Source organism: Giraffa tippelskirchi, chromosome 2 (genome assembly GCF_054371585.1).
Source record: "Giraffa tippelskirchi isolate mGirTip1 chromosome 2, T2T-mGirTip1v1.2.pri, whole genome shotgun sequence".
Lineage (NCBI taxonomy): Eukaryota > Metazoa > Chordata > Mammalia > Artiodactyla > Giraffidae > Giraffa > Giraffa tippelskirchi.
Window position 1 is genome coordinate 7,466,352 of NC_137276.1, and position 15,285 is coordinate 7,481,636.

General features: G+C 39.1%; 1 protein-coding gene across 11 annotated transcripts in view; it reads right to left on the reverse strand.

The window, feature by feature from the left end:
• Positions 1-2,673: 2,673 nt before the first annotated feature.
• The window catches only part of ZRANB1 (zinc finger RANBP2-type containing 1), a 69,542-nt gene continuing 56,930 nt past the window's right edge, over positions 2,674-15,285 (reverse strand). For 7 of the 11 annotated variants that reach the window (XM_081533734.1, XM_081533732.1, XM_081533677.1 and 4 more), the window contains 5 exons: positions 12,335-12,533; positions 6,881-7,001; positions 5,025-5,154; positions 4,692-4,921; positions 2,674-3,515 (listed from right to left, as the gene is read on the reverse strand). In XM_081533734.1, the coding sequence (XP_081389860.1) occupies positions 3,297-3,515; positions 4,692-4,921; positions 5,025-5,154; positions 6,881-7,001; positions 12,335-12,533 (899 nt within the window). In that variant the 3' untranslated portion in view covers positions 2,674-3,296. The remainder of the gene's footprint in view (positions 3,516-4,691; positions 4,922-5,024; positions 5,155-6,880; positions 7,002-12,334; positions 12,534-15,285) is intronic. The other 4 variants (XM_081533698.1, XM_081533689.1, XR_014066544.1 and 1 more) reach the window with 3 other exon arrangements.

Below are 15,285 nucleotides of genomic sequence, written 5' to 3' on the forward strand. Positions count from 1 at the left end.
TTCAAGTACATCTCACTAATGTAAAAGTTCTCTCGAGATGTTAACTGCATTTCAATTAGCCCATTTCTTTCCCAACTCTTGTTATTCCCGGGTTCAAAGATTGACAATACTTTGCTACCTATTTCATAACCAGACTCAAGAATGCTGATCATTACTTCATGTGATAAACCAAAACTTCACATATGTCCATCCTTAAGATGAAATGGGTGGGTTAGAACTATAAGTCAATTCAAGAAACAAAATTGGTCAAGTTTTAGTTTTGATTTTAATTTACCCAAAAGTAAAATTACCTGACCCAAGCATTAATGCAGGAACGGAGGTGAATCTCAAAAAATTATTTGTAAATGATATTTACAAATGTTGCAAAATAATTAACATCAGTCATTTGCATGTGTTAAGAACTTTCAGTTGATTTCATGAGTCTTCCTTTCTTAAATAGCATTAAATCCCTTCTGTAAATGCTGGTTAAGTCCAACAAGTGCAGATATCAAACACCTTTACAAATGCCCCGCCTCTTTCCATTGAAAAAAAAAAAGTCATGCCAACTGAAAACATCAACCTCCTCACTCATTTTAAGGTGGTGGTCCCATCCCAACTCTCCCATGAAAAGTTACATTAAAACCACCTGACGTGGACTGAGGCGGAGCGCGTGGTTACTGACCTATATCATCATTCCAGGGAGCAGAGCAGCCGTTCACTGTCATCCTCATCACCACTTGTCAAACGGGTAATCAGTGAGGGGATGACATATGCTCACAAAGGAGACCCCAACCGCCTATGTGCAGCAGTATTCCCTTAACACAGACTGGTGTGTCACAGGATGAGCCTAAGAGCCAAAAACACGAAAAGGCAGGTCCAAATCCATGGTGCACCTGGCTTTTAATCAGAACAGAAACCACCACACTCTTCTCCCGAGAAGAGGAACCGTAAGGTTGAGTCCATACGGTTAAGGTATTACTGTCCACAGTCAACCAAGACACCGAGTTACCTGTCACCCCGCCACATGGACTCTCAGAAAGGGCTGCAAATTCTGTCTCGGGACGATAGTTATGGCTGTCTGATAGTTCAAGAGCTTAACATAGCACTGACTCACCAAAACGTTAGCCTTTACCAGCCAATCTGCTGAGAAAACCATTTAAAGCTCCATCCTGTCTGGAGCCTAGAACTGGAGTCATACACACACACACACACACACATATATATATATATATAAATATATACACATTCACACACACACACATATATAGTTCTTTCCCACAGGGAAGAATGCTGTACCTGTTAAGCTAGATGTGGCCAGGGTCAACTGATCGATAAATAAAGAGGCACCTCAGGGGGACACATCACTCAGCAGACACAACACACAGAGGGCTGAAGCCCAAGCCGCAGCCTCCCGAACAGCACTGACTGTCCTGGAGACCCTAGCCACCAGATGCTTCTCCCTCAAACCTTTCTCTTTGGCTTCTTCAACTGGCTTAACAGCAACTAGAATGGGTTGTCTGGCCACTACAGAATTCTTCCTATATACGAAGAAAAGTTCATAGGGATGCTATGCTAAGTAGTGAGAATGGCAGCCTTCTAAATCCTTGCTTAATTACTGTCCAAAACAAAAGCAAACCAGAGTGTCAATTTTGTAAGAAAACATCAGCCCCTTGAAACAGTAACATACCAATGTATCAAAATTCATTTATATGGAATCCAATTGCAAATATTTTTCCTGAAAGTTTTAGCATGCAGCAGCAGCGATCCTTTCATCCTGGGAATGCCTTTCAGTGAGTCTTCAGGGAGGGAAGAAAGAACTAAAGATATGACATCTCACAGGTATTTTACTATTTTTAGTATTTCAGTATCAAATCTGAGGTTGTGCACATTTCAATACCATCTAAATAGAACTTAGAAGGAAACAAGAAGCAAATATTTAAAGGTTTTCACAGCCTTTTTATCAAAGGGAAAGAGAGTGTGTGTGTGTGTGTATGTGTGTTTGAAACTCCTTGCCACATCAATAGTCTACAAAGTGCTTATCAGGACACTAAGTCTTTTTGTGTTCCTGAGAGAGGTCTGAAATTTTTACCCAGTACTGAATGTATACCTGAAGTGGTCAAATAAGACTTTTTATAGAAAGTTTTTCTACCTAAGATTATAATTATAACTTTAAATAAGAATGGCCACAATTAACCAACATGCAAAAATTCTCAGACTCCTCACTGAGAAATTCATTATACAATGCATTTAACCACCTTACTGCATTCTTAAAATCTTTATTCTATTCTGAACGGAAATTCGCAATTAGCCCAAGCAAAGGCATGCCTTTCTAACACAATTTGCTTAAAGCAGAGTTGACGATAAAGAATCCAAAGACCCTCTGCACGGCAACTTGGGAGTCTAATGTCCACAGAGGCAAGTGAGCAGACTTCACATAATTCATTCAGTTCGAGTGGGCTGGCTCCCTAACCACTGCCCTAATGTACATCCTCGGGGTAACTACTCACAGAGACTGCTGCCCAGAATCTGGTGGAGGAAGCCTCAGTTTAAGAACACTCTTCCAAACAAATAAGTACCTAAATACCGAAAGGCGGCTTATCAGAAACTGAAAAAGACAAAATAAGAGAAACCAAAACCCTTTTCAAAACAAGAGAACGATGTCTACATGAAGTTCACTCAATAAAAAATTCTGACTTTTCTTTCAGTTTGTTCCTTAAAGATTTGATTTTATTGGGCACAACAGGAACTAAATTACTAATAAAAAATAAAAGCTTGTTTTTATTTTTATGTTTTGCTATGGATAATTTGTACAAAAAGTTTCCAAATCTCTAGCGAGCTCTAGTGAGACAGAATGTAAAATGGATCTTTTAGGATGGAAGTAGAATGCCAGGTTCTACGTTAAAAAGAATTATCTCAAAGGAACAAAGAGTGACCTGCCATGTGCCTTTGGAGGTGCCCGTGTTGGAAAAACTTCTCAATAATGTGAAGATGCTGGTACAACTTTTCCTATTACACAACTTCTTAAACAACCACATGCGTTACATTTATAGACAGATTTACAATCTGAAAGGAAAAAAGTTCTGTCTTAATAAAGTTAGTTTTTTGTTTCTTTTTTTACAAACTGTAGCCCAAAGTTCTCTGTCTCCTCATGCAGCAGACACATCGTCTCTGTTGGGTGTGGATCAGAAAAAACCCTTCCAAGCAGATCCTGCCAGGTTCGCTTCATTCCATGCCGTGCACTCTGCTTGGAGCAACACACTCACGTGGGGTCCCCCACAGAGCTGATACCTTAGTCTTCTGTTCTTGGATTTTTTTTTTCATTCATCTTCATCATCTTCGTCTTCCTCTCCATCAGACAGGGATGTACAAGGCCGGATCTGTCGGTAGCGATCAAGCCATTTTTCTACCATTTGCGTGACCAGGGGGTGATTTCGCCGCCGAGAGCTCTTCTGCATGGCCACGAGAACACCCCCCTCAGTCACGCAGCAGTCCAGCCACTCCCTGAGCAGTTTTTCTTGCTGTTCCTCATTACCTAGCTTTTAGAGGAATGTGAAGAAAAGGAAAAATAATATGACAGATCAGAGACCTGACAGGAAAAATTTCATAGAGACCTACAGCTGGTATGATTAATGAAAGAGCCAGAGCAACGAAGTGTTTCAACATGGTTTCTACTCTCATCAATTTTATGCTTAAAACCCTATGGTTAAACAGGAAAAAATATCAACTTGAAAATTCACAGACAAACCTAGAGGGAAGAACGGCCTAATGATAAGTTCATCTGTTTGATACAATGGCAAAAAGCAAGTACTATCCAATAAATTGATGCTGGCAAAGAAAAGACTAGAAAGAAAATTTGCAGCTTCAAAAAGAACAAGGTAAGTTTGCTCAGAAAGTTATGTATAGGGTGAAGTTACAAAAATTATCTATGATTTTTTTCTTAATGTCATTCTTATAAAAGTTTTATAATCATTACTAGTATATTAAATAAAAGACCAATACTTTTTATAAGAAAGTGGGTTTTCTGTGAGTGTTCTTTCACACCCCACCACTGCCCTGCCGGGTCCACATCACTTCCCTGCAGCTACAGGGAGCTCCTACCTGCTGCTCCCACCACTGGCCAGGTACCTAGTCTCACCTGAGTGGCCAGTGCACCTCTTCTGTGCAAACTGGCTGCTGGCTCCCCAGCTCATCCAGAGTAAAAGTCAGATTTAAAAGACAGCCACCCCTTAGCCTCAGCCTCCTCTCTCCCCCTCGCCCGGTCTCCACAAGCCACACTGGCCTTACAATTCCCTCTGCTACAACTCTCCTCCCCCCGTTTCTGCAAGACTCCTTCCTCTCAGTTCAGGCACCACCTCCTCACTGACAACTTACCTTACCTCCACCTAGTTCAGTCACCGACACCCTGCACCCCCATCCCTCCCCTTTGCCCTCACCCCATCGTTTTACTTCTCCTCCTCAGCATTCATCACTACCCGAGGGCATGGACTTTTCATCTCCACTGCTTTATCTCCACACAACATCCCACACAGCTGTTCTGAAAAGGTAAATTTCAGTCTGTCTGACTAGTATTTATAGAAAGTGACAATTACTATGACCAAATTCGAAACCGTAAGCGGCAGTACAGATAACAGCACACCCGAAAGACACACAAGGCCGGGTTCGGGCGCAGCGCTGCTACTTCGAGTAGTTAATGGGAGAAACCGGCTTCTTACCTCCTGAGCAGAAAGGAAGTGCACGTGGAGTAACTTCCTCTCGCTGTCAACCAGAGGCAGAAATGTGATGGTGACATCGTCGTCGGTGTTCAGGTTAGCACCAGCACCTCGGTTACCATAGCCATCATTTTCCATGGCAACCAAAGCAGAGAAGTGGCCCCTTGTATAGCCCAGAGCGATCGGACTTTTCCAACAAAAACTCTGTTCCCACAACAAAGGCAAATACACACCTGGAGAGAGAAGAAAATCACAGTGGGATTTTCAGGATGTGACTGCCATGTGCCTTAAAATAATAAACAAGAAAGTTCCGAAATACTAATGATAATGGTTTACCTTGAAACCGAGTATATCCTAAAGTTTCTCCCCGAAAACTTTTATAATATTTTACTCCATAAACTATAATTGGTCGTCTAAGAATATGTGCAAGTACAAAAATGTGAGTCTGCTCCAAACTTGCTCCAGGCTGTACAGAACAAAACAAAAGAAAGAATTTCTCTTTAAAACATCCACTACCACCCTGGAAAACCGACAAGTATAACAAAATGCTGCCCTCCTTCAGCACACTTATCTCCATTCATTAAAAACAATATATAGTAATACTACTGTCAAGCTAAAGAGTGAGTCCTCAAATAGCAAAGTCCAATAAAAGAAATCTGCAAAGCTTATATACAGATATCCTTCGCTATCTAAAACTCAAGAACTAAACAGATTTGGCTAAATATTGATTAAGACAGCAAAATAAGTTTTATTTATATAGTTGCCTTCTGGTTAAGTTCTTTGTGAAAGTACTACCTACAGCAGGGTCCTCCTGAAGTAAAAAGATAAGCTTGATTGTCCTCACAGGAATACAAACAGCTTGCAAATGGCCACATCACCTAACACAAGAATACTCAACTGGTCTCCTTCCCTCAGCAACGGATTCTGACAGCACCTTTACAGCAGGTCCATGTCTCAGACATGTACCCTGCCCAAAGTGTGAACCCTGCCCAAATGGCCCAAAGACAGAAGGGACTTCCCTCACATGGTACTAATGAATTATGGTGTTTTCTGCAAAGAAAAGAAGTGATTTGTTGTGCATATACATGAACTTAACAGTTTAGTATATTAATGAAAGTGAAAGTCACTCAGTCCTGTCCAACTCTTTGAGACCCCATGGACTGTATAGTCCATGGAATTCTCCAGGCCACAATACTGGAGTGGGTAGCCTTTCCCTTCTCCAGGGGATCTTCCCAACCCAGGGATCAAACCCAGGTCTCCCACATTGCAGGCGGATTCTTTACCAGCTGAGCCACAAGGGAAGCCCAAGAATACTGGAGTGGGTAGCCTATCCCTTCCTCCAGCGGATCTTCCCGACCCAGGAATCGAACTGGGGTCTCCGGCAGTGCAGGCGGATTCTTTACCAACTGGGCTATGAGGGAAGAATATTAATAACACTTCACAAAACTAGCATGAGTCTGAGGGACAACTCGACACATCTATACAAGTTCATTCCCAATCACTTCTGTCCACGGAACCTTCTCCTTGGCCTACCTCACGTGGACAGAGCATCAACTGGGGAGCCCTACAAAGACCACACCTATATCCTCAGGGGCCACTATCAGTGCAGTGATCTTGGACACGAAACGCGAGCTAACCCATGGGAGGGTAAAACAGGCATAAAGCCACCATTCTTTTTTTTTTTTGAATACAGTTTATTTACAATGTTGTGCTAGTTTCTGCAGTAGAGTACAGTGAAATCATTTATACAGACACATACATCCACTCTAAGATTCTTTCCTATACGGACCATTATAGAGTCCCCTGTGCTACACAGCAGGCCTTCAGTTATCTATTTTGTATGTAGCAGTGCGTGTATGTCAATCCCCAAAAGCTACCTCTCGGTGAGGACAACATAACTGAAGAGCAATCAGAGGAAATATTTAAGAGGTTAGAATCACCAAGTAAAACTTTGATTTTGACAGTTTTTTAACCACTTAATATAAAAAACATACTGCCCTCCCTGTTCGGCAGCAAGGCCTATGGTCACAGAGCCAATGAACAGCAGTCAGGGAAAGCCGAGTCGCCTGATGCCAAGTCCACGACTCTCCTTTGTACCCCTCTGCTCCGACGTGGTCTCACTGTACACCAAGGCAGGCAGAGCAGCTGCCCCACTTTTTTCAGAGAAGCCACATGCCCAGAAGCATTCTTACCTGACTAGCAAGAGACAGTATGAATGCCCAGTCTTCCTGCCACTGCTCTTCTCTCAAGGAAAAATGTAAACCAAAGCTCTGAGAATACCAGGACTCCCAATCTTTCCAACGTGTATAAAACCTAAAAAGCAACACAGTAAAAAAGAAGCCTTTCTATAAAAAGTTCATTTAATGTTCTAATCATTTATTTAATGTAGTCTTTAAGCACTTCATATGCAGAGATTTAATAATTCATTTTACCTGGCTTGAAGTAAATTTTTCAAATTAAAAATGCCTCCATTCTGCTAGCATTTTTTTAACACACCTTCAGACATAATCTGATTCACCACCCACCAAACTTTCATCAGAACTTCAAACACTAATGACAAGAACAGCTGATTTCAACTGTCTACTATTGGTTTACAAATGAAAAAAAGAAAAACACTCAAAATCATCTGAGAGTTTGGATAAAATCAAAGACACTTTACTCCATTAATGAACAGTATCCACTACTTGGTCACAGACTTAGAAATAGCCCATGTGTTTACGAGAATATCAAAATCACTTCCTTGAGATTTCATTACATAAAATTATTTGAATAGCACGTGATAATTAAAAAAAAATGCAACTACGAAAATAATCCCCTCTTCATGCTTAGTACCTCTCTAAATACTTCAGCCTAATAAATTATGAAGATTAAAAATCAAACTAGGCCACTGGTAGACTGAATTACTAAAACAAAACATTCTTTTTCTTTATAACATCAAATATACAATTAAATAAAGTCAGATATAATTACACTGAAAACTGTGATCCACTGTCTTACAAAACAAACCACAAAGGCCTCTGAAGACAGATTCACCAGTAACAGATTACAAACTGTTAACCAGTTTGTAACATTACAATCTTCTCACATGTAAAAGAACTATAAATCCCCAGTACTTCTATGTACTTGAATTCTAAGTGAAAGAATCAAAAGATCAGAAAACATTCTCTTGCTATTGTTGAAAAGTTAAGGTATTAAATGTCTTAGTGTCACAGGTCTCTTTAACTTAATGCAGGGTTTCGTCAAAAGTAAATTAATGTATTTTAGATTTAAAATAGAATGTTACAGAGGTTTAACTCTTGATTAGAAAAAAAAAAATTTTTTTTTCTATTTCCAGTAGCCACAGGTTTTTTCTTTATAATTCAGGACTGTAAGTTTCAATGCCAAATGTTTAAAAATAAAATATGGATATCCCGCTTTTAAAATACCTAAGATACACAGAAATATATTTTAATGCTCAAATGACAAAATACATTGTTTTGATATCAGTTTGGGAGAATTACCATGAAACAGAAAGTTATTACAAACTGAAAGATGTATGCGGTAAGAAATTTCTTGGTTAGTGCCTAAAATCATTTTAATATTGAGACAGCTAAATTTGCCAGAAATCAAATGATGACTGCACTCAAAACTAAAGAAGACTGCAGAGTAAAGGGGTTCAAAAATATATTTTAAAATCACACCCACCACACAAAAACCTAAACTGTCAATCTACCTGGCTCAGACATGCACACAAATCCAGGAACATGAGACTAAGTGAGACAGCGATACAAGTTTGGCTTAACATTCAAAAGTCAATTTCAGGATCATGGATGATAAGACTCAACACTCTATCTGATAACACTCCCCAAATTAACCTCCACATTCAGTGCAATTTCTATCAAAATCTCAGAGGGCTTTTCTGCAGAAGCTGGAACCTAAAATTTACCTAGAAGTCCAAAGGCTTCAGAATCGCAAAAAGAATCTCAAGCAAAGAAGGATAAAGTTGGAAGACTTAATACTCCTGATTTCAAAACCTACCACAATGCTATAATCATCAAGATAGCCTAACACTGGCATAAAGACATGTAGATCAACAGGAAAAAACAAAGCGTCCAGAAACAAACATTTTATGAAAATATTTTTCAACAAAAGTACCAAGTACTTGAATGGAAAAAAATAAAATAAATTTAAAAACTGTAAATAACTATAATAAATATGTTAAGAGCTCTCTAATGGGATCGCAAAGAGTCGGACACGACTGAGCGACTTCACTTTCACTTTCACTCTAATGGAAAAAGACAGCATGCAAGAACAGATGGGCAACTCAGACAGAGAGATGGAAATCCTAAGAACAAACCAAAATGAAATGCCAGAGAGCAAAAGCACTAACAGAAATGAAAAGTATTTCTGACAGCTTTATTAGTAGACTGGACTTGGCTAAAGAAAGAACCTCTTAAAGAAACATCAATACAAAACTTCCAATCTAAAAAGAAAAGATAACATGGACAAAAAAACAAAATAACAACCGTGGGACAACTACAAAAGGTACAACATATAACATTACAGACAGTAAACAGGGAGAAAAAAAGTAACAGGAAGAAATAATCGAAACAGTAAGGACTGAGAATTTCACCAAATTAATGTCAGACACCACACCACAGATCCAGGAAGCTCAGAGAAAATCAAGAAGGAAAATCGCCAGAAAAACCACACCTAGGCATATCATATTCAAACGACAGAAAATTAAAAAGTCCTGAAAGAAGACAGTATAAAAAACACCTACCTATAGAAAAATAAAAGAACTATAACCAACTTCTCAGAAACCATGCATACAAGCAAGAAGAGAATAAAGTGAAATATTTTTTAAAGTTGAGAGAAAAGAAAAAAAAAACACCAACCTAGAATTCTATACCCTGTGAAATTATCCTCCAAAAGTAAATGAGAGGACTTCTCTGGTGACACAGTGGATAGGAGTCCACCTGCCAATGCAGGAGACACAGGTTTGACCCCTGGTCTGGGAAGATCCCACATGCTGCAGGGCAGCTAAGCCTGTGCTCTGCAAGTACTGAGCCTGTGCTCTGGAGCCCGCGTGCCACAACCACAAGGGCCCTGACACCAGAGCCTGTGCTCCACAAGTACTGAGCCTGTGCTCTGGAGCCCGCATGCCACAACCACAAGGGCCCTGACACCAGAGCCTGTGCTCCACAGCAAGAGAAGCCACCACAGTGAGATGCTCCTGTGCTGCAACCAAGAGGAGGCCCTTGTCACCACAACTGGAGAAAGCCTGCGTGTAGCAACAAAGACCCAGGACAGCCAAAAATAAATAAAATCTTTAAAAAAAAAAAAAACTAGAATAGAAATACATCCTTTTTCAGACAAAGATGGAGGCAATTTGTTGCCAGAGACCTGATTCATAAATATTCAAAGAAGTTCTTTAGAAAGAAGGAAAATAACACAGATCAGAAATTTTGAACTACATAAAGGTCTTGATTTGCATCAAGAAATAAATTGAAGATAAAATGAAAACATTTTATTTTTTACTCTTAATTGATCTAACAGATATTAGTCTATTCAAAATAACAGCAACAATATATTAAGTGTAAAACTTGATATACAGAGAAGCACAATACTAAGCTACAAATCATATTTCTAAAATAACTGATTTTTCCCATTTATATTACTCCCACTTGGCTCTCTATTTGGATTGACATGTCAATCAAAGACAAGTACGATATTCCATCTTGAACACCCGAGTCGGTTCAAATCACAGGCACTCAACAGGAAAGCACAGCTACTACTACAAAAAATGGCCTATCTTGAAGCGATGGGGGAGGGGTTTAAATAAAATTACTTTCTCCATTCTCATTTAGATATTTTATACAATGTTAAAAGAATGTCTCATCCCACCTGATTTGGATTATGAGCAAAGGAAATCCTAGCAAAAAAAACTCATTTCAAAGGAGAGTGCACAAGTGACATGCTGGCCTTCTCATTCTACCTCCTAATAGTAATAGCCGTATACGACCTCAGTCAACAAACTGGTCACAACTCAAAACAGTCACCACTGTAATGCTTATTCAGCAAGGCTGATACATTTGACCCGCGTCACTGAAGCGCTGAATCTACGGCAACATGTCCTCCCTCCCCATCTGATAATCGTCATTCCCTCTCCATCCTATCTCCACCTAAAGAAACTGAAAAAGACGTCTGTGTGATCACTATAACCCTTGCAGCTTCCTACTCCTTAATCGTAAAACATTAGGTGAAGACCCTGAATGGCAGGGACTCGAAGAGGTGGTACCAAGAGAGACATTATTTTCGGAAGCCTGTTCATATGCTGGCTGAAATATCCTTTTAGAATTAAGGCCTCTATTCCTGAAAGATCTGCTGCATCAGCACTTACCGTGGCTGCACTCATAAGACCAAGGTCTTCCCCACTCTACCAGCCATCGAGCCCATTTTCTACCTCAGATTATGGCACTCATCTACTTTCACATTAAACTTTGAGACTTCCAATGACTCAAAACTGTAATTTCAGTCCTAACATTAGTTACCACTGCTGAAATTTACAGTACACTTTCAACCTTATAACCAAGGCAGGATATTACCACCAGAGGAAAGACTCTAGGGTTGCCTGTTTTAAAGGACTTGCAAAATGGTAGATTTACCAAAATCCAGATCTAGCTTCCAGGCTGAGCATACCCAAAGAACAGATCCATCTTTTCAGGGCAGAGACACATTAATCAAACCTACAAGGCAGACCTACAAAACCACAATACCCCAAATGACTATCACCTCTCAGTGTGGGCAGGCCCACATAAACAGCCAAAACACGAGGATATTGTTTGATGAGCACACAACCCAATCCAGAGAGGCAAGACAGGATGGACACTTAATGGCATCAGGCTTACCTGGCCTGATGAATCCACACCACAAAAGGAATGGTATTCCCCCAATACCAAGTCAATCCACAGCAGTCTCCCTCCACTAAAGGGCACAAAAGCCCTCTCCACTGGACAAAGGCTAAATGCCTAAACCATCAGATAACTGAGTCAATGTTGACTTTCTTAGATGTGGTAATGAGGATGTGATTGGGTAGTAGAATATCCTTGTTCTTAAAAGATACAGGATAAAACACTGAAGGAGAAAGCATCACAGTGTCTACAACAAACTGTTTCTGTATTAATGTATAGAGATGGAGCACATAAAGGAAAATGTTAACCATCAACAACTGATCAAGCCAATGAAGGAGATGCTGGGGTCCACCAGACTGATTTAACTCTTCTGTGGATTTGAAAATTTGCAAAATTACAAAAATGTGGTCTTAAAAGAGTATCTGTCTCAGGAAGAAAAACGTGTAATACATAATCAATATAATATCTTAAAGTTGAACAAAAATACAAAATAATAGCTACTTTAATATATGAGCAAAGACCTTCCTATATTTAATAAGACCACTACCACAAATTCAAATGTTTCTATTTTAAAGCTTAACAAAGCAAATAAAAACCACTGGATGTTCAAAGTGCCTCAATGTCTAAAACCAAAGTTTCCCTCTCCCCCAGCTTCCATTAAAAAAACAACAGACAAAAAGCATCTAACCATTATAAGGACAGGTATTTAGCTAGTGCTCTACTGGATTTCAAAAGGGAAGGATGTCAGCTCACCAATGTGAACAGTCATGCAGGCTGTCATGCAGGGCTTTCCGAAGCACCGAGTCCTTGTCGTAAATGCCCCAGGTAGCTTGTAGTACTGAATCAAGTAAGCAGTCTCCTGCAGTCCGGTTCCAAAGTGCATACAGTCGACTGTCCAAACGTGTAGCCAATTCCAACGACCAGTTTATAATTGGAGATTCTTCTTCTAACTCTATATGAGGAATTTAACATATTCATATAAAACATCAATAAAGGAAACTGAAGATGATTCAAAGAAATGGAAAGATATCCCATGCTCTTAAGACTCGAAGAATTAATATTCTTAAAATGGCCACACTACCTAAAGCAACCTACAGATTTAAAGCAATTCCTATGAAATTACCCAAGACATCTTTCATAGAACTAGAATAAATAATCTTAAAATTTATATGGAACCATAAAAGATCCAGAATTGCCAAGGCACTCCTGAGAAAAAAGAACAAAGCAAGGGCTTCCTTGGTGTCTCAGCAGTAAAGAATCTGCCTGCCAATGCAGGAGACACGGGTTCGATCCCTGATCCGGGAAGATCCCACATGCCACGGAGTAACTAAGTCCGTGCACCACAACTATTGAGCGTGTCTGTGCTCTAAAGCCCAGGAGCTACCGCTACTGAGCCCACGTGCCACAACCAGGGCCCATGCTCCACAACCAGAGAAGCCACCGCAACAAGTCCACACAGCACAACTACAGAGGAGCCCCTGCTCTCCACCAGAGAAAAGCCCGCACAGCAACAAAGACCCAGCACAGCCAAAACATAAAAAAAATAAATAAAACTTTAAAAAAGAACAAAGTAGGAGGTCCAACCCTCCCAAACTTCAGATAAGACTATAAAGTTACAGTAACCAAAACAGCATGGTATTCACACAAAAAAAGACACATGGCTCAATGGAACAGAACAGAGAGCCCAGAAATAAACTCACATACCTATGGTCAATTAATCTTCAACAAAGGAAGTAAGAATATACAATGGAAAAAAAAGCCTCTTCAACAAGCAGTGTTGGACAGCTTCATGTAAATCAATCAAGTTAGAACACATCTTCACACCAAATACAAAAATATGCTCAAAATGACTTAAAGATTTAAATATATGACATGACATCATAAAACTCCTAGAGAAGAGCAAAGGCAAAACATTCTCTGACATAAACTGTACTCATGTTTTCTTAGGTCAGTCTTCCAAGGCAATAGAAAAAAGCAAAATAAACAAATGGGACCTAATCAAACTTAAAAGCTTTTGCGCAGCAAAGGACACCATAAACAAAGAGAGACGACAATGTACGGAGGGGAGAAAATATCTGCAAACAATGCAACCAAAAAAGGGCTTAACTTCTAAAATATACAAACAGCTCTCATGTAACAACCACAGAAAAACCACCCAACCGAAAAATGGGCAAAAAGACCTAACCAAGCATTTCTCCAAAGACATACAGATGTCCAAAAGGCACGTGAAAAGATGCTTTAACAATGCTAATTACTAGAATTATGCAAATCAAAACTACAATGAGATACCACTTCACACTGGTCAGAGTGATAATCATTAAAAAGTATACAAATACAAATGCTGAAGAGACTGTGGAGAAAAGGGAACACCCTCATGCACTACTGGTGCAGCCACTATGGAAAACAGTATGGAGGTTCTTGAAAAAACTAAAAAAAATAGGGCTGCCATATGATTCAGCAATCCCACTCCTGGGCATATACCTGAACGAAAACTGTAATTCAAATAAATAAACGCTCCTCCTATGTTCATAGCAACACTATTCACAATAGCCAAGACATGAAAACAACCTAAATGTCCTGTGACAGATGAATGGATAAAAACATGTGGTACATATATACAACAGAATACTACTCGGTCATAAAAAAGAATGAAATAATGCCATTTGCAACAACATGGATGGCCTAGAGATTATCATACTAAGTGAAGTCAGAAAGACTAATACCATTTGATATCACTTAGAATGTGGAATCTAAAATATGACACAAATGAAATTATCCAGGAAACAGATTCACAAACATAGATATCCTTGTGGTTGCCAAGATTGGTGAGGGGATAGAGTGGAAGTTTGGGGTTAGCAGATGGAAACTAGTATATATACGACAGATAAACAAGGTCCTATTATATAGCATATGGAACTATATTCAATTATCTTATGATAAAACATAATGGAAAAGAATATAAAAAAGAACATATGTTGAAGTATAAAAGAATCACTTTGCTATATAGCAGAAATTAACACAATATTGTAAATCAACTATACTTCAATATAAATAAATACACAAGTAGGTAAATAAATGTAACATGTTCAGTTTCATTCTTCTGCAATTTAGAAATATTCTATTTGGAAGAAAGAAAGAAACTGAAGTCGCTCAGTCATGTCCAACTCTTTGGGATCCCATGGACTGGAGCCTACCAGGCTTCTCCGTCCATGGAATTTTCCAGGCAAGAATACTGGAGTGTGTTGCCATTTCCTATTCCCCAGGGGATCTTCCCGACCCAGGGATTGAACCCAGTTCTCCCACATTGCAGGCAGACGCTTTACCGTCTGAGTCACCAGGGAAGCCCTTAGAAGAAAGAAACTATTCTCTAAGTGTTAAAAAAAAGTGTATATGTAATATACTAATAAACAGCTAGAAATTCTGGTCAATTGAAATATAAAACTTTTAAGTAGTGGAAACATCTTGAGGCTCTAGAACAATTTATTTAATTTTTAAATTCTTTATAATTTTCTTAAAATGTTTAATATGAAAAAATACTCATCCTAGAATAGGAAACACAAAACCAAGATTTTAAAACTTTTATACCTTTATTCACTCTACCACAGTTATGAGCTGTAAATGAGCTGTTTTAACAGCATAATACAATACTGTTCTTAAGGACTTTATACATTTTCAGTTTAAAGTAGAAATAAAATATGATGACT